We start from the raw sequence: 27,368 nt of genomic DNA on the forward strand, positions 1-27,368 counted from the left end.
AAGGTGGGAGCCTAGGACTCCTCGGCTACATCTAGACTGGCATGATTTTCCACAAATGCTTTTAATGGAAAACTTTTCAGTTAAAAGCATTTGCGGAAAAGAGCGTCTAGATTGGCACAGATGCTTTTCCGTAAAAGCACTTTTTGCAGAAAAGCATCCGTGCCGACCTAGACACGCTTTTGTGTAAAAAGGCCCCGATCGCCATTTTCGCGATCGGGGCTTTTTTGCGCAAAACAAATCTGAGCTGTGTACAGGTGCCCTCTTGCACAAAGCTTTGCCCAAAAGGACTTTTGCCCGAACGGGAGCAGCAAAGCATTTCCACAAGAAGCACTGATTTCAGACAAGAGGAAGTCAGCGTTCTTGCAGAAATTCAAGTGGCCAGTGTAGACAGCTGGCAAGTTTGGATGCAGCACTCCTGAGGCTGAGCCTTATGTACAACCCCCCAGCTGGGCTGAAAAGCCAGTAGTGCGCCCTCAGTATCAGCCCGCTGTCTTCACTCTTAGGCACGTGGTCTGGCTGGCTTCTGCGGGAGCTAACTACTTCCAAACTACATCGCCCATCATGCTGTGCAGCGACTGGGCGGAGCGAGGCTTTTAATTGGTCAGTCACTCTCCCAGCGGCGAGCCCTGATTGGTCAAGTCCAAGCCTGGCTCTTGCCCCGCCCTGCGGGGCGGAAGTGTGGCTTACGGCGGCCGGGCGGGCCCGTGTCGCGTGTGCGCGAATGTGTCCTGGGTCCCGCCATGTAGCGCGCTGCCGCCGCCTCCGCTCTGGTTGGTTCCGGCGCCTGGGATGGGGGCCCGGGTCCCGGCCCCGCGCGGGGGCCCCCGGCCATGAGGGGAGCCCGGGACCTGCCGCTGCCAGCGACCGCGCCGCTCGGGGAGCGCGGGCTCCGCCCCGGTGAGTGCGGGCTGGGGGCTGCCCCCCGGACCCCCCACGCGTGTCCCCCCCCGGGGCTGCCCCCCGGACCCCCCACGCGTGTCCCCCCCCGGGGCTGCCCCCCGGACCCCCCACGCGTGTCCCCCCCCGGGGCTGCCCCCCGGACCCCCCCACGCGTGTCCCCCCCCGGGAATCCCCCGGACCCCCCCACGCGTGTCCCCCCGGGGCTGCCCCCCGGACCCCCCCACGCGTGTCCCCCGGGAATCCCCGGACCCCCCACGCGTGTCCCCCCCGGGGCTGCCCCGCCGGACCCCCCACGCGTGTCCCACGGGCTGCCCCGGCCCCTAGTTCCGCTGTGTCCCCCTCAGTCCTGTCCCAGCCCTGCCCCATCGCCCGACCCTCCCAATGCCTCCAAGCACTGTCCCTGCCCCAGCACCCTGATCCTCCCATATTCTCCCCAGTCCTGCCCTGTCACCCGTATCCCTGCGTGTCCCTCCCTCGTGTTCCGCCCCTGCCCCGTCACCCCACTCACCTTGTATTCTCCCCAGTCACCCGATTTCCCCCCCCCGTGTCCTCCCCATTCCTGCTTCCTCTGCTGAGTTACCCCAGTCCTGCCCCATCACCCCAACCCCCCGTATTCTCTCCAGTCCTTTCTCTTCTCCTAAGTTCCCCTGTGTCTCCCTTAGTCCTGCCCCACCGATCCTCCCGGGGCCACCCCCACCCCCAGTCCTGGTTCCTCCCTGTCAGCCTGAATCCCTCCAGTCCTGTCTTCTCTTCTTCCCCCCCAAGTCACCCCTTGATCCCCCCTCCTGCCCCTTCCTCCAGTTATCCTTTGCACCCTGAGCCCATTGCGTCTCCCCAGTCCTGCCCCCTTACCCAGAGTCCCTTTTTTCTATGCACCCTCAATTCTGCCCCTCCTCTTAGTCACTTCTGTGCACCCCGAACATGCTCTGCAGTCCTGCCCCTACTCCGAGTTGTCCTGTGTCCCTCCAGTCCTGTCACTCCTCTGTCACCCTGTGCACCCTACCCCCTTGTTTCTGCCAGTTCTGCCTTCTCCCCTCTGAAGTCACCCCACGGATTCTAGCCTTCCCCTCAGTGGTCCCTTTCCCTGAGTCACCCTATGGCCCCAACAGTGTCCCTTCATATCCTGCCCTTCTTGGACCCCATTTGTCCTCTTCTATGGGCCCTCTTCCCCCAAGTCACTCTAGCCCCTCCTTGATCTTCTCTAGCCCCCTTTTCTGGCCCAGTGCTTGCTTGCTCCTACCCCACCAGTCATCCTGTGCATCCCAGCCCCCTTTCCTAACAGTTTTGGCCCCCCTGATTTGCCCTCATTTTGTCTCCTATTGCTGCTCATTCCCCCCCTTTTCTTCCTCCTCCTGGCCTGTCCCCCGCCAGCTTTCCACCCTGGCTGTGACATGGGGCAGCAGCAGTGGGCGGCTGCAGGAGGAAGGAGCCAGACATAACAGGATGTTTTTATAGTTGGAAGAGATTGGTGGAAAAATAAACAAATGTAGGTGCTGGTGCCACTGAATAAGTATGGGGACAGGATATCTTGGGGACTGGTCTGAATCCTCTCACACAAGGAAGCAGTTAAGTGGCTTATTTTGTTTGTCACTCTGAAAAGAAACCTAAGGATTTACAGTAACAAAATCCATATACACTGTGTTTGTCTTTTAACACCCTCACGCTTCATTTTAGCACACTTGAAACACAACAAACCACATTTTAAATGGCAAGTAAGTTACTGTTCTTTGTGAGTGGGCGTTTGCATTGGGTTAGGGTTTGATTGTGTGTGGGGGGAGGGGGAGATATCTGTGTGTTTGCCAGGAAGTTGGAAAATGAAAGCAACTCTGTTAAAAGCTTTGAAATGGTGTAGCTCCCCCCCAGGACTTTGATCTGTGTCACACTATCACAGATGTTCTACTATTGGTGGAAGTTCTTCCTTTATCTGGCGTGAAGTTTCCTTTCTCTCTCTTCTTGTTTGAAGTGCTTATAATATTTTGTTAGGGTCTTCAGTTATTGAAAATGAGAATATACATAATTTACACACACTTATACCGTAGCGACTGTCTGAACACGTAGTCTCAGATTTACAGCTGTATGGTAGTCTTCCCTCCAGCTTTTTTATCGTGGCACTTTTAGTGGAACACTTTCCTCTAAAACTGGGACTGTTTCCTTTCTGATGAAGTATTATAATTAAAAGAGCTAAGCCCTCTTTATTTTGCACTCTTGCCATTTGGTACTTATTACTTATTTGGCTCAGTGTGATGATGTGAGTTAACACAGGACCATGGTTTCTGTTCTGAAGTTTGCCCGTGGTCTGTTTCTGATCATAGGCAAGTTTTCTGAATGCTTCTCTTCCCAGTTCTTTTCATCTGTATAATGAAGCAGATACCCTTCTTAATAAATTAGTTTGAAGGCCCTGGATGAAAACGTTTTGTAAGTGCAAGATGATATGTTTGATTAGCATGTGAACTATTGGTTATTTTTGTGTAGTATGTGTGTACATACTACATCCACAGTCTGCATTTTTGGTGTCCAATGAACTAATCCCTGAATTTTATTTTCTGTCTCTTCCTACTGGAGTGTGGGTACAAGATCTTGGTGTTAAATGGCTGCTTTTGAAAAGTCAAGGGATAGAATCATAAGACAATGCCCCATTCACTATGTACAGATTTTAGTGATTACAAGTTACTTATCTTTCTAATACATTCAAAACAAATGCGATCCATATAACAAGTTGACACTCCCTGACTGAACTGTGAGTTCACGATTTTTGTCAGCCTGTTTATTTTTAGGGTCTTAGCTCCTGTTTGTAGAGAATAGTTGTCCTGTTGCCGTAGCAACCATGCTAAGTGTACTATAATCATTATTAAAGGAACCCTTTTCCACCCTAAATGAGACTTCTTTTTCATAATAAAGTTAGGGTCAACAGACAAACATTTAACTTTTTTGTTTGGGGATTATTCAACAGCATGCTACAGAGAATTGCCCATTCAGTCATATGCAAAGGATGTTTTTATTTTCAACAGATGTGTGTATCACAGCTCATTTCATATGCAGGTAATAAACACTTTTCCCTCTTTGGGCCCGCAGACCAGAAGAAAACAAGTATAGCTTACTGACAGCGGAGTGTCCTGAGACTGAGAGGCTTTATAATGCATCCTGGAAACAAAAAAATTAGGAAAACCAGATAAAAGCATTTAGTTCCTAATGTTTTCTACTTTGAATGACTCCTGGGATGTCTCCCTTTAAGTCTAGCATATCCTTGGGGGCTGAGGGTAATTATGGAAATTCAGGGTTGCAATCATGGTGAAACAAGCTATGAAGGTTGGGTCCCATGACCACACAACTCATTTCATGGGGGAATGATGACATCTCCAGCCAAGAAAACTGGCTGATCATAATGATCGCAACAACTGGAGGAAATGCATGGAAAATGATTTTTGATCACAGGAGTCCTCCCTGCTTGTGACCTCTGAACAAGAACTGAAATGTTTCAAATGCTAGTGTAGACAGGACAAAACTGCTTGACACAACCTTGCAAGAAGCATGGAAGATCTTTTTTCCAACATCATTACATGAAGTGTGACTAAGAGAATGTTGGTCCATCTGCTGTAGCAGCCTCTTAGTTTTCAATTTCTGGGTGGCTAGGCAAACCCATTTTTGAAATTGTTACCAATGGCTCATGTTCCTACAGATAAGAAACAAAAGACTTTCCCATGGACATACATAAGGCATAAAAGGCAGTAAAATATTTATTTAGCTGATTGCGAATGTACTAGCTCCTGGGGAGGGTGTGCATATTTCACCTCTACTTCTAAAAACCTGTGGTGTAAAATTGCACCTTAATTTTGAGACATGGACTGGGAGGCACATGACCGATGTGAATTTGAAGCAGACGTAATTGTCAAATAATAAAACATGAAAGGTGGAAATTTATATGCAAGCTCTTATCATAAGAAGATTTCCAGCTGTGCCTTCAGAGATGCTTCTGGCCTTGCTGGCCATAGTTTCTCTGTCAGAACAGGCATGATGTTCTGTCTGGTATGAAACCCAGGGTTCAGTGGAAGCTGGAGAGCTAATAAGGCTGGATTTTTGAATTCTTTTTTTGGCTTCTGGATTTCAACATTTACGGAGTGAAATAGTTACGTGATGGTTTTTCCCTGGGAACTAACAAGGTGTTTTGTTTTGTTCAGGGTATTCATTGGGAGTGTGGGAATCCAGGTCTCCAGTTTAAGTTAATATCTACAGTGAATTGCTTACCTCACTTTTTATTGTAAACAGGCTTTTACTGGCAAATGTAAAATGTTGAGTCGTGGCTGGCCATCAGAGCACTTAGCTGATGCGGGCAGAAGAAGTCTAGTTGTTTCTCTGGTACATTTTGCATTTCAATAAAGTTTACTTAGGTTATAAGCTTTCGTGGGCAAAGACCCACTTTGTCAGATGCATGTAGTGGAAATATTTCCACTACATGCTTCTGACGAAGTGGGTCTTTGCCCACGAAAGCTTATGCGCCAATATATTGGTTAGTCTAGAAGGTGCCACAGGACTCCTTGCCGCTTTTGCAGATCCAGACTAACACGGCTACGCCTCTGATACTTTACTTAGGTTGTAAATCTAGTGAGCAAGGGACTGTCTTTTTGTTCTGTATCTGTACAATACCTGGCATAATGAGGTCCTTGTCTACAACTAGAACTCCTAGATGTTAGTGATTCAAATAATGAATCATAATAATAGATATTTGGAGATGCTCAGCTACTATAATAATATGGAGACGGAGGTGAGAGTAGCTAGACACTGGCCTTAAGGACTAGCATGGAGATAGTCCCACATAGAATAGGCACCGGGGTCTGTCCTTTGTTCTATATAAAATGAATAAACTTGTACATGAGATAAAACATGAAGAGCAGTAATGAAGGAGAATCAATTTCCCTGAAGTATTTATATGTAAGGATTAGGGATAATTGGATATTATTTTTAAAGAACTGTGCAAATCAAATATCTGCCTGATTCACCTAATTACATGTTGATAAGCCAGTAACTCCTGCTTCTCTTTCCAGTGTATTGTCCAAAGGGGTACAACATCTGGCTAACACATCTCCTTTATCTTCATTCATTTCTGCAGTGCTTTCTCACTTTCTGTTTTGTCTCCCTGTATTATTTTTTTTCTTTGAGTGTTAGAAATTAACTTTCTTTTCTCAGTACTCGATTTGCACGCTCTCTCTTTTAGTCATTCTGGGAGAGGACGAGAAAGTATTTCTTTCCGCAGGTACGTTTCAAAAATAGATTAACTGAATTAGGACCTGCCCAAAGAAGTACCTGCCCTGAGGCACCTAATTTAAGTAGGAATGTTTTGCCCTGTGTAAACTGTCAGCAGTAATCCAGTTACAAGACTGACTTGACTTGTAGACTGCCTGCTCTCTTCAGTAGGAAGGAGCTGTCTTCTGGCCTGTTGGTGGGCATGTGCTAGGTGATAAATCATTACCAAAGCCTTTTATTCAACTGGCAGTCCCAACCGAATAATAAACTTACCCATCAGTGCTCATAAACCTGCACCTTGGAGAATCCACGCACAGTTTCACCTTGCTCGAAAACCACTTGGAAAACAATGCCAACACATGAATGATAATTTATCAGTTGTCTGATTCATTTGCTTGGATACACAGCTGTACCCCTAAGTTTGCCTGTACAATGGGTTGTCTACATGGGAAAATACTAGCAGTTACTCCTGATATCCCAGTATAACTATGACTCTCTATTCTGGAATAAGAATATCTTTTTGACACGTCGCAGAGAGATAGCTGTGTCCGTCTCTGCCAAAAAACCAATGAGTCCTCTGGCACTTTAGAGACTAACAGATTTATTAGGGCATATCTTTTTTTGGTTTATTTAAACTTCTTCCAAAGCAGCGTGTGAGAAGCAGGAAAAAAAATCCTCTCCTATGCTGGAATAAGAGACTTTACTCAGGGCGTTATACCTCTGTAACTGTGTCGGCTTAAATTCACATCTATACATAGAAAAAAGGAAGATTAATTTTACCACATCCCTGAGAAATGAAGTTAAGGTGAGCTAATCCCAGTGTAGACATTGCTTGGAAGCATTCATCCATCGAGATAACTACCACCTCCTAAGGAGATGGATTAACTGCAGCTACAGGGCAACTCATCTCTTGTATTACCTTGTACAGGTTGAAACTCTCTAGTCTGGCACCCTCGGAATCTGACCAGTGCTGAACCAGAGAATTTGCTGAACCGGGGAGGTCAATATTGTCTAGCAGCATTACCAACACTTCCACTGCTTACTGGGCCCTGAGAAGACATTTAGGGGTAAATTAGAGCTAAATAACAGCACAGAACACTGAGAGCCAGGATTGGTGGCTGTAAACAAACTTTATGGGACTGTGGGAAACTTGTCCTTATCATGCTAAGTGAACATCCGGCTAACTAAAATCATGCTGGGCCACAGATGTTGTCGGACCAGGGAGTGCCGGACTAGAGACATTCAACCTCTATTTATATTACCTTGTATAAACAAATATACCAGGAAAGTGTCTGTCAAATAGCTGTTGTATCATCTATTGACCGTATGCTTCTACAATCATGGCTGAAGTGATCTGTTCAGAGCCACACTAGACGTAACTGACAACTCTAGTCCTAAGAGTTTGCACTGTAAAAGGCACAGATAGGACCAGATGCAGTGGGGGCCTTGAGGAAGGTGTTAGTTGCATGTTTATTTTTTCCCTGTTTTCTTCCTCCCTCTAAAAGTTGGGGAAGAGCTAATTTGTGGGATTTGAGTGAGGCGAGAATAGGGACCAGTGCATGGGCATGGAGAGTAGGGATGTAATAGCATAGCTTGCTAATGCTATTGGACCCACACAACCCTTCCCTCCCTGCCCCCTCTCCCCAAAGGCTCTTTGTTTAAAGTGTTTTGGGAGATGACGCATGGGCACGCTGGCTTAGTCCCGGCTCTCGTCGGATCCCGGCAGCTACCCCCGCTGCAGCTCTGCATTTAAATTCTTTAAATCCTTTAAATGCAAAGCCACAGCAGAGGTAGCTGCCAGTCCCAGCACAAGCCTGCCAGCCGGCTCTCAAGCTCCTTTAAATGCAGCGTCGTTTATCGGTTAATCGTGTAACCGACAGTTTTTCGGTCAGCTACACGATTACCAAATTACATGCTCCTAACATCCCTAATGGAGAGACTTTTCCATGCATGGGAGGTAACAGAGGCTCTGAATGCTCAAGGTAACATGAACTACCCCATAGTGATTGTGTGTCTAATTCCTAATTGCTTTGGAGGGACTTGGTCAGCCATCTCTTTCCTTTGGAAGAAAGATCTGGAGAGGGGAGAAGGAGCTCCTTTGTACTGCTGCACCCGCACAGGTTTTCATGAGGTGACCCAGGCCAGAAGTGGGTGAGCACTGAGTATCTGAGAAATCCGTTTTTGCTAATGACTCAGCGTGACTTTCCCAAAGTGAGCTGATTTAGTTAAACAGGGCTAAATATAGATCTTGTAGGAAAGGCTGGGTTGTGGGAGGAGACAGTGCAGATGGCTGCTAGGCTGTCCTTCCGCAGGGAATGTCTTCCACATCTGGTGACTGATCATTTTTGACTCCTGCTGCTTGTGGAAATAACATCCCACCCTCTCTCTGTCCTGGTGAGATGCAGGAAATGGTACCATTCACAGCCCCTTGTCAATCGGATTTCTACTCTTTTGCATTTCAGCTCACTGCTATGGACAGTACGATCACCTTGTGGCAGTTCCTCCTTCAACTTCTCCAGGAGCCCCAGAACAAGAATATCATCTGTTGGACCTCCAACGACGGGGAGTTCAAATTGCTGCAGGCAGAGGAGGTGGCCCGGCTGTGGGGAATCCGCAAGAACAAGCCCAGCATGAACTATGACAAACTCAGTCGAGCTCTCAGATACTACTATGTGAAGGTAACAACACCCAGGAATCCACCTCCAATCTTATGTGTCTTGCACTCAGCTTCTGCCCCATGAGCTTTGTTTCCTTTTTCATTCTCTTCAAGGAGATAGATGTCAGTTTGTCGCACCTCACCTATGCCAGAGACACAAATAATGCCCCTTCCCCAACCGTATTACTGTTTTAATTGTTCAGAGATTCCAGAGAGCTTCCTGCAAAATGTCACCTCTTCAGCTGGCTTGTCTCGTCTCACGTACTCCCTTATTCAGAGTCCACAAAAGCAGGTGTATACTTTGCAAAGGTTTAAAGTCTTGAATTCTTCAAAACAAATTTAAATCTTGCTAATAACGGTGAGAATTTCGTGTCCCTGTATTTACTTCAGACCTTTCCTGCAACTGTTTCTATAGAGTGGCTGGTAGAAAAACAGGTTTCCAGAGTAGCCCAAAATCTTTTTTTTTTCTTCTTCTTCTTCTTGTACTCAAAGTATAAATCCGCACCTCTACCGTGGAGAATGAGTAAAATTCAGAGAAGTGTCTCTTGTTTAACTTGTGATTTTATTTGTTACCTTTTGAAAGTTGCAGATGCTTTGATGCCACCCATATCACAAGACTTGAAGGAGCTCAATTACAATCAGAAACAGGGACAGTGACCTTCATTTCAATAACCTCTCAATAAGTGGTTTATCCCACAACTGTTGTTATGTGGGTGTTGAAGATAAGAAAATGACATATAGTTTCTGAGTTGTTAGTTCCTTAGAGTTTATTGTTGTCAGAACTGTACAACTTCCTTAATCTTTTCTTCTATTAACAAAATCTAAGTAGGTAGCTGTATGATAAATAAGAATCAATTTAGACCAAAAATGTTTGTATATTTTTCTCAGTGCATACAAAAATAAGCATTAACAGGCGCTGCTTAGATGCATGGTTTTGCTGCTGAATACTTCATCTTGCCTCTTTTTTTTCCCCCCCTATTATTATAACATCTTGTTAACATGAGCATGGTCTGTTTGGAATACTCAGGCCTTGATCTTGCAAACATTTCTGCATGTGACTAGGTTTACTGCCATCAGTTAAGATGCACATTTGTAGGATTGGAGCCTGAGTTAGTGATTACCTGTTGTGTACTTGGCTTATTGCTTTTGACCTTGATGCTGGTGACAGTATCAGCGTCAATTTGTTGTTGCTGGTTGTGGGTTTTTTTAAAAATATAAGTCTAAAAAAAATGCCTAGTAGCTTTACGATCATTGCTAGTAATGCATTTCAAGTGAAGTTATCTTTGTGGTGTGGTTGGGATGTTTTAGAAATAAGTCTGAGGGGTTGCTGTGTTCATCTGAATCTCTAAAAACAACAAGGAATCCTATGGCACCTTAAAGGCTAACAGATTTATCTGGGCAAAAGCTTTCATGGGTCAAAACCACTTTGTCAGTTGTATCTACATGGTTTTGACCCACAAAAGTTTATGCCCAGATAAATCTGTTAGTCTTTAAGGTGCTATAGGGCACCTTGTTTTATAGAAAGAATAGTTTTGAATACTTTTTAGGTTGTTGGCATCCTAATGCTCATAGAAGTGAACACTTTTTTCCTACCGAAGAAAAGGTGCCATCTACACTTCAGTCAGTTTTGGGGCGCCTCTGTAGCAAGAAAGTTAGCAGGGGAAATGATGGAAAAATTATTTTCTCTACCCACAGAACATCATCAAAAAGGTGAATGGTCAGAAGTTTGTGTACAAGTTTGTTTCTTATCCGGAGGTTTTGAATATTGCCCCACTGGTGATGAGCAGGGTGGAGGGAGACCCGATGATGGCTGGCTTGGCAGAAATCAGCAGTGCACCAAAGGATCTAGAAAGCTGTGTAAAAGAGAAGGCCCAGACCTGTGTTAAATCATCCAGCCGTAATGACTACATCCATTCGGGCCTGTATTCTTCTTTTACTCTGAACTCTCTGAACTCCTCCAACGTGAAGCTCTTCAGGTCGGTCAAGATAGAGAATCCAGCTGAGAAACTGGCAGAGAAAAAGCCTGATCAGGAGAAGACGCCCTCGGTCATAAAGTTTGTGACCATTTCCCCCAAAAGGCCTGCTCTGGCAGCCCCTGCCTCAGCCACTTCCATTGTCTCAACTCTTCCTGTGGAATCGGAAGAAGCTCTCCAAACCTTGGAGACTCTAGTGCCTCCAAAATTAACTCCCACGGAAGCTCCTGCCTCTTTGCCAAACTTAACCGCCACCTTTACCCCGCCACCACCTGTATCTTCCATGTCGCCTGCTCTGGAGGTTCCTTCCACACCCCCTTCGCCGCCCTTGAGTTCTAACCATGACCTGGACATTGATACGGACATTGAATCGGTGGCTTCTCAGCAGTTGGAGCAGTCTCAGAACCCTCAGCACCTATCCCCAGAGCCAAGAGAGCATGATTCATCTGTGCTGGAGAAGGACCTTGCCAATCACCTTTCCAGAGCTAAAAAACCCAAAGGGCTGGAGCTAGCTCCTACTTTGGTCATTACAGGCAGCGATCCGAGCCCCCTGGGGATACTAAGTCCTTCTCTCCCTACTGCATCTCTTACTCCAGCATTTTTTTCCCAGGTAACCTGATTCGCTTCTTTTGTTTCTATGAACAACATCTGTTGTATTTGAGAATCATAAGGGAGGGCAGGTTGCAAAACCAGTAGCAAGTGGGAGTGGTTGTGTTTGAATTCCTGGAATGAGGTGTGTCTGCCTCTTTAAAACCAAAATCTGTTCTGAAACACACGTGACCAGTGTTACTGGGATGCTCTTTGGAAAGTGCCCAGCAGCTCTTTGACTGTGGATGTACAATATTGGTATACGGGAGGAAGACAAACTGTGGGACCCAGCTGCCTCTGTTGTTAAATCTTTCCATAGGAGGTGTGATAAAAATATGTCGATGTGACCCAGTGTTCTTGCTCCAGGACCATGTCATGCACGTGTCCTTCAAGCAGACTGAAAAACATTTTTGTGTTAGATGATTAAACAGAGAAATGTTGAAACCGCAGCCTCACTGTTCTTTCAGGCTGGCCAGTAGGAAGCCAAAAAGGAGGCAGCATAATAAGGGTATTACTCTGCTGTGGAAGACAAGAGTTTAACATCTCGTAGGAAAAAGGTTCAGAATATCCAACGAGCTCTGAATTTGATTCTTGCACTGTTCTGGTTGGTTTTAATTTCTTTCCTATCAGTAAATTGAAATTAGGTGCTTCCCTAAATTCACTGTATTGGAAGCAAAATTGCTGAAGATGTGGGACAGAAACCATTGCAGTGTTACTTAGCCATTCTTGCTTGGACTTGCCACAGTAGTTGTGGAATGTCCGCTAAGTAGGATGCTCGTTATTTCTGGTCTGCAGCTGAGGTTTTCAGGGCAACCTGGGTCATTTGGATGTCCAAATTCTCTTTCATCTTTTTGATGGCTTGGGAAATTGCAGCTTTAGATGCTGTGCCCCGAATCCCAAGTAGAGCCAGCAGCTGGGAACCAGTCATGTTTCCTTTGTACCTCCGCTCTTTTCACCCGTAAAATGAGGATAAGTCCTGCCTCCCATGAGCAACTTGATTTTTCACAGAGAGCTCCGCGCTAAGAACGTTTTCTGACTGAGGTGCCTACACTTAGGTATAGAAGCAGGGACTGAAATAAATGACCTGATTTGTCAGCGGTGTAGTGTATCCACAAATCCAAATTTGAAGACCATGGGAGATGCAAATGCTCAACGCGTTTGAAAATCGGGCCTTTCCTTGTTTGTTTCTTTCATCTGGAATTAGACCTCTAACTGCTGGCATCTAGGGTTTGGCCAAAGTGTACAAGTGCTAAGAATGACTAAATATTACTATGTGTAATAACCTCCAGGATAAATGACTGTGTTTTGTATCCCTCTCAGACTCCCATATTGCTGACCCCAAGCCCCTTGCTCTCGAGCATTCATTTCTGGAGTACGCTCAGTCCAGTCGCTCCTCTCAGTCCAGCAAGATTGCAAGGTGCTAACACTCTTTTTCAGGTAAGCACCAACAAGGCAAGCAGTGCTAGTCCGGTGGAGCTCCGCATATGACAGTCTGCTCAGCCAATTTGTGTGGAAATGTGTGTGTGGGGGGGGGGGGGGGGGGGGAAAGGGGCTGGATTGATCTAACATTTTTATTGCAAGGTGTTAATGTCAAAATATTTGCCATTTAATTAACTGCAGAAGTTCAACCTGCAGTTAACTGCAGCTATTTAAATGTGGATGTAACTTAATGCTTAACATTGCCCAAAGATCATCAATAGCCAGTGACTATCAAACTGGTAGATTCATTGGTTGAGAGGTCCCCAGAAGTGGCAGTTTGTTCCTCTCTAACCCTAATTGTATGTCAGTATAAGTAACAATGTTACAATGTCAGTAACAATGATGGAACACTTTGACTATTACTTCTTTCTGTCTTGAAATATGCTAATGCAATCTTCATAGTATTGGGAGAGGGAGAGTGTTTTATTGGGTAAACCTGTGTATCTTAGGGCAACTTGGACCAGAATTTTTCTGTGTGGACCCCCTTGGTTCTGCACCACTTCATTGCATTGGGCTGGCAATTCTGTCCACATCAGTGTGTTTAAAAAAAAATCATGAACTGAATATGAAAACACATTATACAGTGGGTCCTTTTTGCTTCACATTTTGGCACTGGGCCTGCTGCTTGATTCTGCAAAAAATGAATGATGACATTTTATTGGCCATGTTTGTGTGTTTGAACTATGAGGGGAGCAGCTTGCATGACATGGTCCAAGTACCTTTTTGTTTAGTTAGTGTGTCTGCAGAACAGTTGGACTCCCCACGGCCTAAATTGCTATTGATAAATATTGAGGCACAATATGGGGTGTGTGTTCTGCTGTGCAGGTACTTGCAATAAAGAGTCATAGAACTGTGATTATTTTGTTAGTCGGGATAAAGGCTCTGTTCATTCTAGATAAAAACTGGCCATCAACAAGTTCAGGATTGACATTGGATGGTTTCTAACCATGGGAGGAGAGGAAGTTCTGGGACAGCCTTCTAAGGGGAGTAGTCCAGCAAAAAAAAAAAAAAACCTCCTAGACTGATGTTGATAACTTTATGAAGGGTATGATGAGACTACCTGAAATGGCCTGTAACTGATCTGCGACTGGTAGCAGCAAATTTCTCCAGCAGCTGGTGATGAGCCCATAGATAGCCAGAGCTCTGAGTTGCTACAGAAAATCCTGCCTGAGTTGTCTGGCTGCTAGGTCTTGCCATGTTTGGGGTTGGGAAGGGATTTCCTCCCAGATCAGATTGGCAGAGACGCTGGGGGTTTTCCATCTTCCTCTGCAGCATGAGACATGAGTCACTGGCACATTTAAATCCTCATAAAGGGTGGATAAACTGTAACTTGAAGTTTTTAAATTCTGATATGAGAACCCCAGTATTTCAGCTAGCAGTTTTGTGTCTGTCATGGGAATGGGTGGGTGAGGTTTTGTGGCCTGCAGTTTGTAGGAAGTCAGCTAGATAATCATGATGGTCCCTCCTGGCCTTAAAGTCTGAGTGTAACCTACAAAGTTGATCACTGTGTCTGCTGTAGCTATGCCAATAGCAATGCTTGGCTTCCGGGAGACCTGGATGCACTGGAAATTAAAAGTTTCCATTGCCAGATGATGATCTGTAAAAGCCCTGGATAGTGGGGGGGGAGCCACATGGGTTTTTCCAAAGTCTGTTGGGCCCTTTGTAGAATTTCTTGTGGAGAGATTCTGAGACATGAGAACAAAGAATCTAAAATAATAATAATTAGAAATACAAACAAACCAAACTCTGTTTTGTTTCTTAGTTTCCATCAGTACTGAACAGCCATGGGCAATTTACTTTGTCTGGACTGGATGGACCCTCCACCCCTGGGCCGTTTTCCCCAGACCTGCAGAAGACATAGCACGCAAACTCCTGGAAAGGACAAATCGGGAAACAACGGAAAGAGATAATAGTAAATGTGATCCATTTTAAAATGAGCAATCCATACTTTCACCCAGATCGTGAACAGTTGTAATTTTTGCCATTCCCAGTTCAAATGCCTTTTGGCAAAATTCCCTTTTCTCGAAGACTAAATTGGGAATGCCTATGGAAATGCCTTAATTGGAGTCCAGGCTCCACAATCTTTTCTTTGCCCCCTTGGGTAAGGAGTCTTTTAAAAGGGAGTTCCTGGTGGGATGCAGTGACTGAATTTGTATCTGAATTTGTGACTGATTTTGATTGCAGCAACACAATCTTTACGATGTCTCTCCTCTCTGACACCTCCGTTCTTCTGCTTCCTGTGCTAGGCATGAAGAAAATGAAGCATGATTGAAACTGGAGTTCCAAGAGAAGGGTTTGAGTGCAGCTTTGCTGTGGAGCTAATGATAACATCTCTTCTCAACAAAACAGCAAATGTTCCATGCTGTAAAAACATCTAACCTTTTTGCAGCGAGAAATTTTCAAGGAATACTTATGGTGGCATAGGTGAAAAGCAGACCATTGTTTGGAGGGGGTTGCACCTATGTACAGTAATTCACTCTTTGACAAGTGGGCTGCTCAGATCCTAGAAGCCACTTGTCATATTGTGAACAGGCAGGGCTTGGAGACAAATGGATGATGGCGTGAATCCTTTTGGGGTTCTTGAACTGTTTCAAATTCTTTGGTATTTCTCAAGGGTTATATACACACACACCTCTGATGCCTGGTATCTGAGTAAAGCCAGCAAATTGGCTCTAAAAGATTAACAGATTTTGTGAACGTAGGAGTCTCCTCACCTCTGTCCCTGGAATTGGACTGTGTCCATGAGACTGAGAGTTGTCTGTGTATTTGGGGCTGGTGCTGCTTGACGTTCCGGTCTGCAGCTCAAGGGGAAAGAACACTCACGTTCTCTGCTTTTCCCAGAAATGAAGCATCCAAGGAGGAGGAGCCCCTCCTCCCAGCGCTTGTTGTCTCAAGTTCTGCTTTAAAAACATTGCTTTGTAAGTGGAGGAAGTGTTGGAATTCATGAAAATATGGGTTTGATGTGTGTGGCTAAAACAGAGACTCGTGTAGCATCCACAGTATGGTAAAATCATGCATGTTCCAGGTAAAGACACCTGTGCGTTGGGGGGCTAATCCGAGTGCTCTTGAAAGCCATTTCACACTGCTGAGGGAAGATCAGCAGCTAGGACATGCACCTCAAGCAGTCTTTTGTGGGAGAGCTGAGATATGAAAGAGGCACCTAAGACTAGGGAGATGTCTCAGGTTTTTGCAGTTGGGTTTCTGTCATCCACTGTCAATCAGGCAACAATTTCCTCTTGCTACCAATGTATATGCAGTGAGGATGCACTTGGATAACCTGTCCTCTAGAGAGTGGACCAAGACTGCACTTCACTCGGTCACTCTTATTTAGGGCGACCAGATGTCCTGATTTTAAAGGGACAGTCCCGATATTTGGGGCTTTGTCTTGTTTAAGCGCCTCGTAACCTCTACCCCCGTCCTGATTTTTTTCACTCTTGCTGTCTGGTCACCTTACCTTTACTAGCTGTTTCAGAAGAGATGCTAAAGATGGGATGAGCCTAGAGAGGCGGTACCTTCGTAACAGAGATGAGTCTTATTGGCTTTCAGTGCTGTTCCTTTCAGTGCAGCTGTCCTGACCATTTTTGCAAGCTCTAAATTCACTTTAAAGCGTATGTGTTTGAGACCACCCCACACTGAATGTAGAGATGAAAGTAGCCTGTTCTGTTCCAGCACTGAAATATATAATTCAGTATATCCCACGTCTTTTTAATTTTTCACCCTGGAGAAATGGATGTTAGTCACTTTTCAGCCAGAAAATCTCCTGCCCCAAGTGAATTCAGAGAAAGCGAATATCTGGCAGAAGGGAATTTGCTGCCTCCTTGCCAGATCAAGTCAAAGGCATGTTACTGCTTCAGTTTTTGGAACATCAGCAGATAATGGTTAGGAATACCCTTGACCTTAGCTCTTAAAATGACAATGTGCAATATTTACTAGTTTTTAAGGCAGTGCTGCAGCAAGAAAGCTGCAGGTAGTAATTAAGAGCAGGCATCTGGGATTCTTTGGTTTGCAGGATGGCTTATTGCTTACTTAAAAAAATATATATATGTATACCGATATATATTTAGTAGCACTTTGTGATGGTTGTATTAGGCTAACTAGCTTTGTGCCCAGCAAGCGTGCAGACTGGAGGGTAGTATTGAAGAATGAGGATTTATATTTTTTAAAAATGTCCTGAGCACTAAAGAATTGCAATTTGATTGCTTCCCTTTCCCCCATGGAGAAAAGCCAGGTTCTTTTTATGTAAAGATTGCACATTTTGTGTGTGTGTGTGTGTGTGTTTCATATTTGTGTGGCATATCTCTGAGGACACATATGCAAGAGAACCAAGTGAACATGCATGTCGGGCAGGCATCATTTCTCTTGGTCCAGTTTCATGTCTCCAGCTCAGCTTCTTCAAAGGGACGCACTGCCATAGCAGGTTGACTAGTAACATGCACCCCCTGTAATAATATACATTCACCTGCACATGGATGGGGAGTTGAACTCACCTTACAGAAGAATACCTTCTGTGGCGATAGCGGATAGGGATGTAAAATCCTGTTTTATTGGTTAACGAGTTAAACCAGGGACGGGGGTGAGGCCCATCATGGCTGGGTTGGAGCAGCCTCCCTGCCTGCAGCATTGTGGGTAACCCCTGCGTGTGGTGGGTGGAGAGCTGCTCTGGCCCCCACCAATTAACCGGACGCAGTATGGGTGATGCTTACCAGTTAACCTTTCACATCCCTAGTAGCTAACCAGACAACCTATGTTGCAAACGCAGCATGTGTGCATATGTCAGTGTGACTTTAACTGCCTACAATACTGTTGAGTGCTATTATTGTTGTCCCTTAATGACAGATACTGTTGAGTGCTATTATTGTTGTCCCTTAATGACAGTGAGAGGGGAGGGGGGAATTCCCAATTAGGGTTACATACTGTCAGGAGGTATGTTTGGAAAGCAGTGATTCAAAGAAGGGAAGCAGGCTGAGATGGGTCAGAAGAGACTTGCTATGAGATTACATAGCTTTTTGTCTTGGCCCTTCATAACTTTTCAGGTCACTTTAAAAAAGTGTCCATGTGCATATGGTGCTTTGTAGGGAAATACCGTATCCTGTAATTGCTATTTACCAGCAAGTACACAATTGCCAGCTTTTCCAGTTGGCACAATCCCGACAGCCCCAGCTGCTGTGTGTCATCTTCAGTTAGTTCAGGTTATGTTTTACAAAAGTTTAGGAAATAATGAAAGACGGATTCCTTAAATTAAAAAACTCTTGTTTGTACCCTAAACCGTGCAGGCTGGACAGCCTTGACATTCAGTGACTTCGCTTGGGAGAATTTATATCTCTGCTATGATTTCACAACCTCCAAATTATCTAGCAAATATGTTCTTTGTGTGTGTGCGCCTGCATGTGTGTGCATGTTGAGTTGAACCACAATGAAGGCCATTTGTATCCAGTTCTGTGGTATGTATAGCCTCCTTTGAAAAGTTAATGTGTTGCATAAAAACCATTACTTAACGTGGGAAGAATCTTTCATGCAATCATCTTTCATCCAAGCTCTTCTACAGCAAATCCAAATTATACATACGAGAACTTGATTGTACTATTTGTATCATTCTACTCACCAGGTGAACACAGATTTGTAATTCTGATCTATGGAATGGTTTTCCAATGCTGCACTGAACAATCTACAGTTCTGACAATTGGTTGTATATTTGCAGTGTTTTCTTATCCATGTTGATCCCAGGGTATGAAGAGAGGCAAGGTTGGTCTTTTATTGGATCAGCTTCTGTTGGTGAAAGAGTTAAGCTTTAGAGCTCTGTGGAGCTTTTCTTCAGGTCTTATTGTATATCTGTATCATCATCATCATAACTGCTTTTTAGTTACCTTTTTGCTACCCCGTTTATAGTATTTTTATATGTAATCCTATTTCGCTACACAATTTCACAAATGTTTCCACTGATGCCTATGTGTTTACAAGACACATCTCAATGTTGAATCAAGAGTCTATCTTGGTATGTGTCAATCAGAAAATAAACTTGTTCAGTAGTTAAGGGACACTGTCAAGATTGATAGACATTAAAACTCAATGTTTGGGTTTGTGGGTGTCTGCAAGGACTTTGCTCGGCATCTTATCTTAGTTCTCATATCCAAGAAATTTACTTTTTAAGTTCTGGTCTTTGAAACCTACAGCTATGTATATTTGTACTCTGTTTTAAGACTATTGAGCACAGACTATAGTATGTCCATTGTAAGGAAAATCCAGGATCCACCAGCAAAGTTGAAAATGCCATCGCTGTTACAATCCTGGTAATTAGCTGATTTGAGGTACCCTAAAAATAAAAAAAGGTACAGAGTGAGCTGCTTAAATAGGAAGTCTCTTGAGAAACTGATTTTAACTTAATGATAGTGGATAGCAGTGACTGCTGCTTATTCTGGACAGTATTAGCAAAACTTTCACTTAATGTGGAAGCATTTGGCTAGTGCCAATGACTGATGTGGTGGTTAGTATGTAAAATGCGAAATTTTGGTCCTTTCAATACAGATGCTGCCCAAATGAAGATGTGGAGATGGAATGCAGTGACAGTTGCTTTTATTCTTTTAGTGTTTTATGCAGTTCTTCAAGGCTATTGTTTTTAAAGGTCTCTTCCCTTAATTGAAATTGTTGGGTCATGGTAGTGAGCTGCCTTGTGAGAGAATTCTGTTAGGTAGTAAAATGGCTATACTTTGAGCTAGTCATTCTTGATAGGCCTCTTTTAAAGGCGGTTCAGGACCGAGGAAGATCTTTCCAGATGGCATGTTGTTTGTGCACTTGTCTCCTACACTGCTATCGGCATCAAGAACGTAATGCTTTTGTCACTACTGAGCAATTGCAGGAAAGAAAGCAACCTGGCATCAGGTCTTGTGCATCAGCAGGTTTGCTGTTTAATTTTTTTGGCTCTGTCTCTGATAGTTCATGAAGCGGAAAGAACAGAATTTTATCTTCAGGTTACTGATGGAGCTTGAAGTTAGAAATGACATGGCTTTGGTTTGTGAAATGAATATATTGATAAAAGAGAACAGAGTCAGTGTGAAATACAGCTATGCTGACAATCACGATGTTTTTAAAGAAGCGACATCAGTTAAGAAAACCAAGCAAAATCTGATGTTCGTTCATTCATGAACATGCACAACATTGTACATCTTCTTTCTTTATGTCACTGTTGATTTAGATGGGTCTACAAAAGCCCACATAACTAGATTTAATATTAAACTTAATTTCCTTCCTCCCCAACTAAAAGAATGCTGGAGAACACGTTAACTGACTTTGAAGTTATTCCAGTCACCTACGTAAATGCACATTTTTTTTGACAGTTGAAGGTTTGTTTTTGTACATGTTATTTAATTTACTGGAACAACTCTAATGTCATGAATATGCATATTTATACATATTTTTGAGGGACATATATTCACTTTTTAGTCTAAGGGCTTGTCTCCGCTTACAGCAGTATTGATGCTGTGGAGATCAATCTTCCAGGGTTTGATTTAACGGGTCTAGCAAAGACCTTCTAAATCAATTGCTGATGGGCACCTCCGTTGACTCTGGTATTCCAACGGGTCACGATGAGTAAGGGAAATCAATGGGAGAGTTTCTCCCATCAACCTCCCACAGTGGGGATGCCACAGAAATTTGATCTAAGGTATGTTGACTCCAGCTACATTACTCACGTAGCTGAGAGTTGCATATCTTCAGATTGACTTTCTCCCCTAATGTAGACCTGGCCTACGTTCCAGACTTGTATGATACAAATAATGCTTAAGATGTTTAAAAATAAATACTGCACTTGACAGTTGCCACTTTTTAATGTCTTGCACATTTCAATTATTTTTTAAAATAGAAATAAGCACTAAATCCATTGTGCCATATTATGGGCTAATAGCTTGCCAAATTTTATTTTTGTAAATCTGTCTTTGACATGATGTACTTATCCCAAAAAGTGTCTCAAATTGGTCTTTGATTAGCTTTATGCTCATAGAACTTAAATTTGGACACAGATTTGATTTTTAAAACTCGGAGATAAATATTTGCTTCTCCATAGAGACCTTGCATTAGAAGTCATCTTAAAGAACATTTCTTAACAACAGAACTCCGAAACCTCCTGAAAGCACAGTTCTTTTAGCAGATACGCATTGCTCACATGACTTTAAGTGGCATGGTGTTAATGGAGGAGAAAAAAAATTGGCAATTCTGTTGTAGCCCCATTCAGTCCTTAAGCAATACTTAAAGGAGCACTATATTGATAACTGGAAGCGCTTATTGTCAACAGTTTCACACAAGAAGGCTTTCTGGAAGGCCTTTGCATGGTTTCTAAAACCTGTACTGGGGGTGTGTGCGCGTGCGTGCGCACGCTCGTATGTGTGTGTGTGTGTAAGACAAAGGATTAGAATACCCAGTTTTGCTAGTAGCTTCCTTGATCTGTTGTGGGGTTTTTGTTTTTGGTCGTGTGGTGGGTTTGTGTGTGTGTGTGGCTAGTATGTCTTAAATATAGGCTTTATACAATTGTGTTGACTTTATTCTGCTATTGTTCAGTTGCACAGTTTTCTATATGATGTGCTAAATTCTATTATTAAATCTTTGTAACCAGAGTTGTGGTTATTTGTTATAGTTTAAAAAAAAAAGTCATATTCTAAAGTTCCCTTTCAAAATTTTGTATTTTTATTGCAGTATTACCAGATGGCCTTATATATGTCACAGTGTTTGTGATAGGTACAATTGCATATTTAATATTTCCCTGCCTTGGTGATTGTCTTGGTGATTGAGATAAACATACAAGAAAACTCTCAACTTGAAGTGGGAGGCCTGGTCTGAGCTCTGGTTATCTCCTTTGAATTGTATTAAGACAGCAGGAAACACTGATAGAAAACTGTAAAGGGAGTTAATGAGCAGGTAACTGGGTTGGGGTATTTTGTGCGAGTTGATGCTTTCTTAGTGGAAAGTTTGAATTGTGGGCCAGATCTACAGCGGGTGTAACTTGAAATAATTTACTCCAATAGATGTGAGCTGATGTACATCAGCCGAGAATCTGGCTCAGTAGCTTCTTATCTGAAGGGTTCAGAGCACGGGGACATGAATTAATTTGGGGAGAATTTAAGCCACACGGTCAGTTATGGTAATACGGCATGGAAACTTTTTAAAAACATGAATCAAATATTAAAGGTTCAGTGTGTGTCAGTAACTTCAGATTTAAATTTGCTTTGTTTACAAGTTGCGGGGGAGGTGTTGGGGGGAAACACCTGCAAACTCAAAGTAGGATCTGAAAGTTGAACTGTGTTCTTTTCCTCTTTGTGTATCATCACCCGGGGCTCTGAACTCTGCAGTCATTTTCATGGATGCAACCGCATTGTTTTCACTGAGGTGGACACGTGGAGCAGAGGACGGAATTATCACCCTGTATTTTTTTTAAGCCGAAAAGAACCCATCTTACCTCCCTGCAATCCTGATTCTGCAGAGCCCACAATGGTCAAATCTAACCTTAATCACTAAAACCAACAGCTCTGCCTGACTACACAGGGGGCAGTAGATGGCATCCTCACTTACTCGTTCCAGAGTAGAATTGCACTTTAATCTAGTATCTGCCAGTACTTTAATCTGGCAGATAAAGCACATTTCTGCTCTGGGGCAGAGTTATATACATCTGCTACCCTCCTATGTATTCTACCAATGATCTCATATTTTTGGATAAATATTGTAATCTTGGACAGTCCTGGTGTTCTGATTCTACCAGGGGAAACTTAACTGGGAATAAAGTAGCTTTCTTTCAGTGTAACTTTGTTCTTTTGAAAATTGTACCTTTATAAAATCCAGTATCTTAATGCCATTGTTGCTGTTAAAAAAAACTGCTGGTATGTAATGCAAGTGCATAAATAGCCAAAGTTCTGAAAAACTGTTCAGTGTTACTAAATCTGCTTTTATTTAACCTCCTTGCATAAGAGATTAGGGAGACCTTCAGCATATTAATGTGTGTGATCAAAGCTAACCTGATGGAATTTGAGCTACTGATTACAGCTGATTTGTGGTTCAACATGTTTCAGTTTTGAGAGAAATTATAGGGGCAAAAATTCGAAGGTGCAGTGCTAATCATTGAGGGGATTGCAGCACTGCGACAACTTTGCTTTAAAAGGTTGGTGCATTGGTTAAGAACATTCAGACATAATGAAGGTCTTCCCTGAGGAATGGGGTGACTTGTCTATTGCTTCATGTTTTGTGTAGAAGAAAATCCAGTGTATGGCGATTAAAAAAATAAAATAAAAAAGGGGTGGGGAATGGTTGAGGAAACTATTTTGTGTAAGAATTGTCAGAGGGATTCGCTTTGTATAATAATGCAAGCTGGCTTTTTAAAAAAGCATTGTAGCAAACTATTCAAGTCAATTATATGTTAATAGATACGTGCAGCCAGATATGGAAAACAATTGTATTTTTTTAAATAAATATTTTTAACAAAGCCTTTGATCTTCTATCCTTTAGAGGAAAGAGTCACAGCTGCTGTAGGGGTGTAATGAACTCCCTGTCAATGAAGAATATTCATTACCTTCAAGTATTTACAGGTTCACTTGCATCTTGTCTAGAAGAGGTAAAGAGCTTGTTGCACAGTCCTTTTGGGAGAGCTCAGTGCTGTTCTCCGCCTGGTGAGATCTCTGCCTATGACTGTACCCTTCTCCAGAGTTTGGAGATGGCAAAAAGCTGGATTTATAGAGCCAGGGAATGGGAAACATTGCTTCCTGGCTACAGTATTTAGCCTGCTGCCATCACCCCGCAAAGACCCAGCTCTGTTTTTTAAGGATGAAATACTATGATCTCTAGAATAGGGAATGTCTTATTTGAAGTAGATTCCTTTGAAGAGAACATTAAAAATCCAGTCGTTTGCTATCTTAATCCTAGATTATGTTGGCACATAATCGAAATTAGTCCAGTTGTACCCGAAGAGATGGGTGGTTTACTCTTCCCCTCTGTTAAAGGAAGGTTTTCCCTAAGAGGGAGTTTGAAATGCAATACTAGCTACTGGATGTAATAGGGAGCATTTGCTGAATAATCAGTTATAGTACTAAGACCTGTTGTCCTGCCTCACTGAACCATGTGCAGGGTAGGAATGTAAAAATTGATTAAAAATAATTGTATAACCATTAAAAATCCTACCGGTTACGCATTCTGCGGGCTCTGCAGTATAAGCTTTATATTGCAGAGCTGGTGGGGCAGCAGCCATCTACCTGGGAGCAGGGCCGGGAGCTGGCATAGTGGCGACGGTTAAGATGGTGTTTAAATGGCTAACCGATAAGTGGTTAAAGTCTTTCTTACATCCCTAGTGCAGCGTCACAGTGGCGTCAGCTGGGGATACAAAGGAATTACAGTGCATTTCCAATTTCACGTGAAGGAATAAGTCATTAACTAAAAGCTGTTCTTCCGGAGGACACTGTGAGTAACTATTTCTTTCATACTGAACATACCACCTCAGTTTCATTGCCTCTCTTTTGTGAGGGTTCGTGTGTACTCAGCCTGACCTTTGTATGACCATGAGCTAGTTTCCAAAAGTATTACAGGTTGAACCTCTCTAGTCAGGCACCTCGGGGACCTGACCGGTGCTGAACCAGAGAATTTGATGGACCACAGGAGGTCAGCATTGTCTGGCAGCATTACCAACACTCCCACTGCTTCCTGGGCTCTTAGAAGATGTTTAGGGGTAAATTAGAGCTAAATAACAGCACAGAACACTGAGAGCCAGGGCTAGTGGCTGTAAACAAACTTTAGGGGACTGTGGGAAACTTGGCCGCAACTTTGATAAGTGAACATTTGACTAATGTCATGCCGGACTACGCATGTTGTTGGATCAGAGCATGCCAGACTAGAGAAGTTCAACCTATGCTTCCTAAGGGAACTTTCTGGGAAGAGATTTTCAATTGCTACTAGGGCTGTCAGTTTATCTGCGTTAACGCCTGCGATTAACGCAGGGCAGGATTAACACATTAAAAAAATTAACGTGTTAATCACAGACATTAATGCTGCACTGCCCCTTTGAAGCCCTGGAGCGGCACTTCAAAGGGGCAGCGGAACGCAGAACCGGGGATCAGCCCAGGGTGGCCTTTCCAAGGGGAAGCACATGCGATTAATCGTGATTAAATTTAGTAATCACACAATCACGATTAAATTTTTTAATTGCTTGACCGCCCTAATTGCTAAGTATGGGAAAAATGGTAGATGGGTTACTAATTCCAAAGGCTCGTGCAACCACCTTCTGGATTTATGGAGGGTACTGCAGTTTGAAATGTGAAAGTGAATGCTGCATAGTGTACAGAATAAATAAGGGCTTCAGTCAAATTGCTCTAGATAATACTTGAAATTGTTTCATTTGAGAGCCAGTACTAATCTCAGTCTTGGAGATGTCTGGCCAGGAGGGGTTTGGTTTAAATTATTCCAGTCCTGCAACAGTTACACTCAGAGCCTAATGAGAATATCATAATCACTTTTAATTAACATTGCTTTATATACACACATACATATGTACATCCGCATACAATTGCACTAAAACCTACATCTCTTCAGACTTTCCCAAGGTATCTCCAGAAAGCTAGCATCATTGCATTTGCTAGGATTGTAACGGATCTTTCTTGGGGTATTCAGTACCTCTAGAGTTCATCTCATGTAAGGCACCTCTTGTAGGTGGTATTGCACAGATTAAACGGGTGGAGGCGGTGCTTGGATGCACCTGCTTAAGGTTTCGGATAGAAGCTAGACCGCAAACCTCCCTAGAATACTGCTACTTGAAACGGACACTTTTGCAGCTTACCAGTGACTTAGGCAAACATAAACCAGGAAAACTCATTCTTTCCTTTGTGTCCTCTAATTTGAAATACTTCCTATGCTGGAATCCATTGATTTACGGCTGTGCTGCAATGAGCATCTCTGATGCTGTGTACTATAGATGGAGCTTGTTATCAATGTGCACCTGGTAGTCTCCGCAAATATTGTGATTTCCCCTTTGGGAACACATTTGAAACTTGGCTATACCTACAGCTGCTGGAAAACTAATTCTGAACCTCTCTTGCAGCACAGCATTATGCAGAGGGTTGCTCTGTATTAATTAAAAGCTAGAATTGGTGCTGTAGGTTGTCAGGACCGTGGCTACAAACGGGTCCTGTGCTCACATACCCACAGAAAAACGTATGGATTATAGTAACTCTAAACCAGGCAATACCTAAAATATGGCACATGGCGTGGTAATAGACTTGCAGCTTCCAGCCGATCCTCTGAAGGGAAGCTGCTTACAAGAGGAATTTTTCCCCACCAAGCTGCCATAAATTGCAGATGTCCAGGATACAGGATTCTGCATTGTTTGAGATTCTTCTTAATGAAATAACAGACACAAGCAACTTCTGCTCACGTACTTGGCCTCCCAAGGTGACTTAGGATGTTTGGTTCTGACTTACTCAAATTTAACACTTTTGATTGCAAAAAACTCCAGTAATTTAGCCACATAATTAGTGTGAAATCATCCTTACTAGGAACACTTGATGATTTGTGTTTATTGTAAATACATACAACTCCTTGTCCAGGGCTAGGCCTTTCTAGCCCTGATAAAGTCCAGAGTCGCCCGTCATTGCTGGCTTGTCAGGTGAGGAGGCATCCACCTCTGCAAAATATGATTAGTTCACCTGTCAGTATCATACTGTGCAGAATCGATGTGTGTTCATTCTAACATGGTATACAAGAAAATGCATAAACTGAGTCGCTCTGCTCTGTTGGATACCTACCTGCCGTATTTCTTGAAGCTGTTGATGCAGAGGTGGTTGTCTCTGCCTGTGAGAGAGTAGTGGCATCTAATTTTTGGAGGCATCCCTCATGCCAATCAATGAAAAGTGAAGGGGAAGGTTAGACAGGAGTTGAATCTGTTTCCAACATTGTTACTGCCTGACTTATTTTGGTCAGTGCATAATCAACCTGTGGAACTCCTTGCCAGAGGATGTTGTGAAGACCAGGACTTCAACAAGGTTCAAAAAAGAACTAGATAAATTGATGGAGGTTAGGCCCACCAATGGCTATTAGAGGCTATGGACTCCATTCCTGCCCATCCTGGCTGTTTGTCAGAAGCTGGGAATGGGCGACGGGGGTGGGGTAGTGGATCACTTGATGATTGCCTGCTCTGTTCATTCCCTCTAGGACACCTGGTACTGGCTGCTGTCAGAAGACAGGACACTGGGCTAGATTGACCTTTGGTCTGTCTCACGATGGCTATTCTTATGTTCTTAACTTTGCAGGACCTCTCCTCACTTGTTTTCAAAGTGGGTTTACTTCATAGGATTGTTGTGAAGCGTAATTCATAGAATCATAGAACTCAAGAGGTCGAGTCTAGTTCCCTGCCTTCACAGCAGGAGCAAGCATTGTCTAGATCCTCCCTGACAGGCGTCTGTCTAACCTGCTCTTAAATCTCTCCAGTGATGGAGATTCCACAACCTCTCTAGGCAATTTATTCCAGTGCTTAATCATCCTGACAGTTCGGAAGTTTTTCCTAATGTCCAACCTAAACC

At 43.5% G+C, this 27,368-nt stretch overlaps 2 protein-coding genes across 4 annotated transcripts in view; one reads left to right on the forward strand and one right to left on the reverse strand.

Moving 5' to 3' along the window:
- Positions 1 to 674: 674 nt before the first annotated feature.
- ELK4 (ETS transcription factor ELK4) lies at positions 675 to 23,293 on the forward strand. 2 transcript variants are annotated; one of them, XR_016347969.1, is made up of 6 exons: positions 675 to 897; positions 8,601 to 8,816; positions 10,490 to 11,377; positions 12,676 to 12,792; positions 14,597 to 14,746; positions 15,081 to 23,293. XR_016347969.1 is itself a non-coding variant. In XM_075910089.2 (5 exons), exons 2-5 carry the CDS (start codon positions 8,610 to 8,612, stop codon positions 14,693 to 14,695), a joined length of 1,311 nt encoding a protein of 436 aa, XP_075766204.1. In that variant the 5' UTR covers positions 676 to 897; positions 8,601 to 8,609; the 3' UTR covers positions 14,696 to 23,293. The 2 variants fall into 2 exon arrangements, 1 of the variants encoding a protein (XP_075766204.1); XM_075910089.2 differs by having other exon boundaries at positions 676 to 897; positions 14,597 to 23,293.
- Positions 12,670 to 27,368, reverse strand: part of SLC60A1 (solute carrier family 60 member 1) — a 51,327-nt gene continuing 36,628 nt past the window's right edge. Inside the window, exons 10-11 of one of the 2 annotated variants that reach the window (XM_075910088.2) lie at positions 26,383 to 26,473; positions 12,670 to 18,600 (exon numbers count right to left, since the gene is read on the reverse strand). In XM_075910088.2, coding sequence (XP_075766203.2) covers positions 26,409 to 26,473 — 65 coding nt within the window. In that variant the 3' untranslated portion in view covers positions 12,670 to 18,600; positions 26,383 to 26,408. Of the gene's footprint in view, positions 18,601 to 25,289; positions 26,474 to 27,368 lie in introns of those variants that run through there. The other variant, XM_006139191.5, reaches the window with a different exon arrangement.

The sequence above is a fragment of the Pelodiscus sinensis genome, chromosome 27 (genome assembly GCF_052426305.1).
Source record: "Pelodiscus sinensis isolate ZL-2025 chromosome 27, ASM5242630v1, whole genome shotgun sequence".
Taxonomy (NCBI): Eukaryota; Metazoa; Chordata; order Testudines; family Trionychidae; genus Pelodiscus; species Pelodiscus sinensis.

What these genes read in the sequence shown, in the direction of transcription:
- ELK4 (XM_075910089.2), top strand. Translation starts at nt 8,610, where the DNA reads ATGGACAGTACGATCACCTTGTGGCAGTTCCTCCTTCAACTTCTCCAG. An exon ending in CTCCAGCATTTTTTTCCCAG is followed by an intron (nt 11,378 to 12,675) that starts GTAACCTGATTC and finishes TATCCCTCTCAG; the next exon opens with ACTCCCATATTGCTGACCCC. An exon ending in GTGCTAACACTCTTTTTCAG is followed by an intron (nt 12,793 to 14,596) that starts GTAAGCACCAAC and finishes TTTGTTTCTTAG; the next exon opens with TTTCCATCAGTACTGAACAG.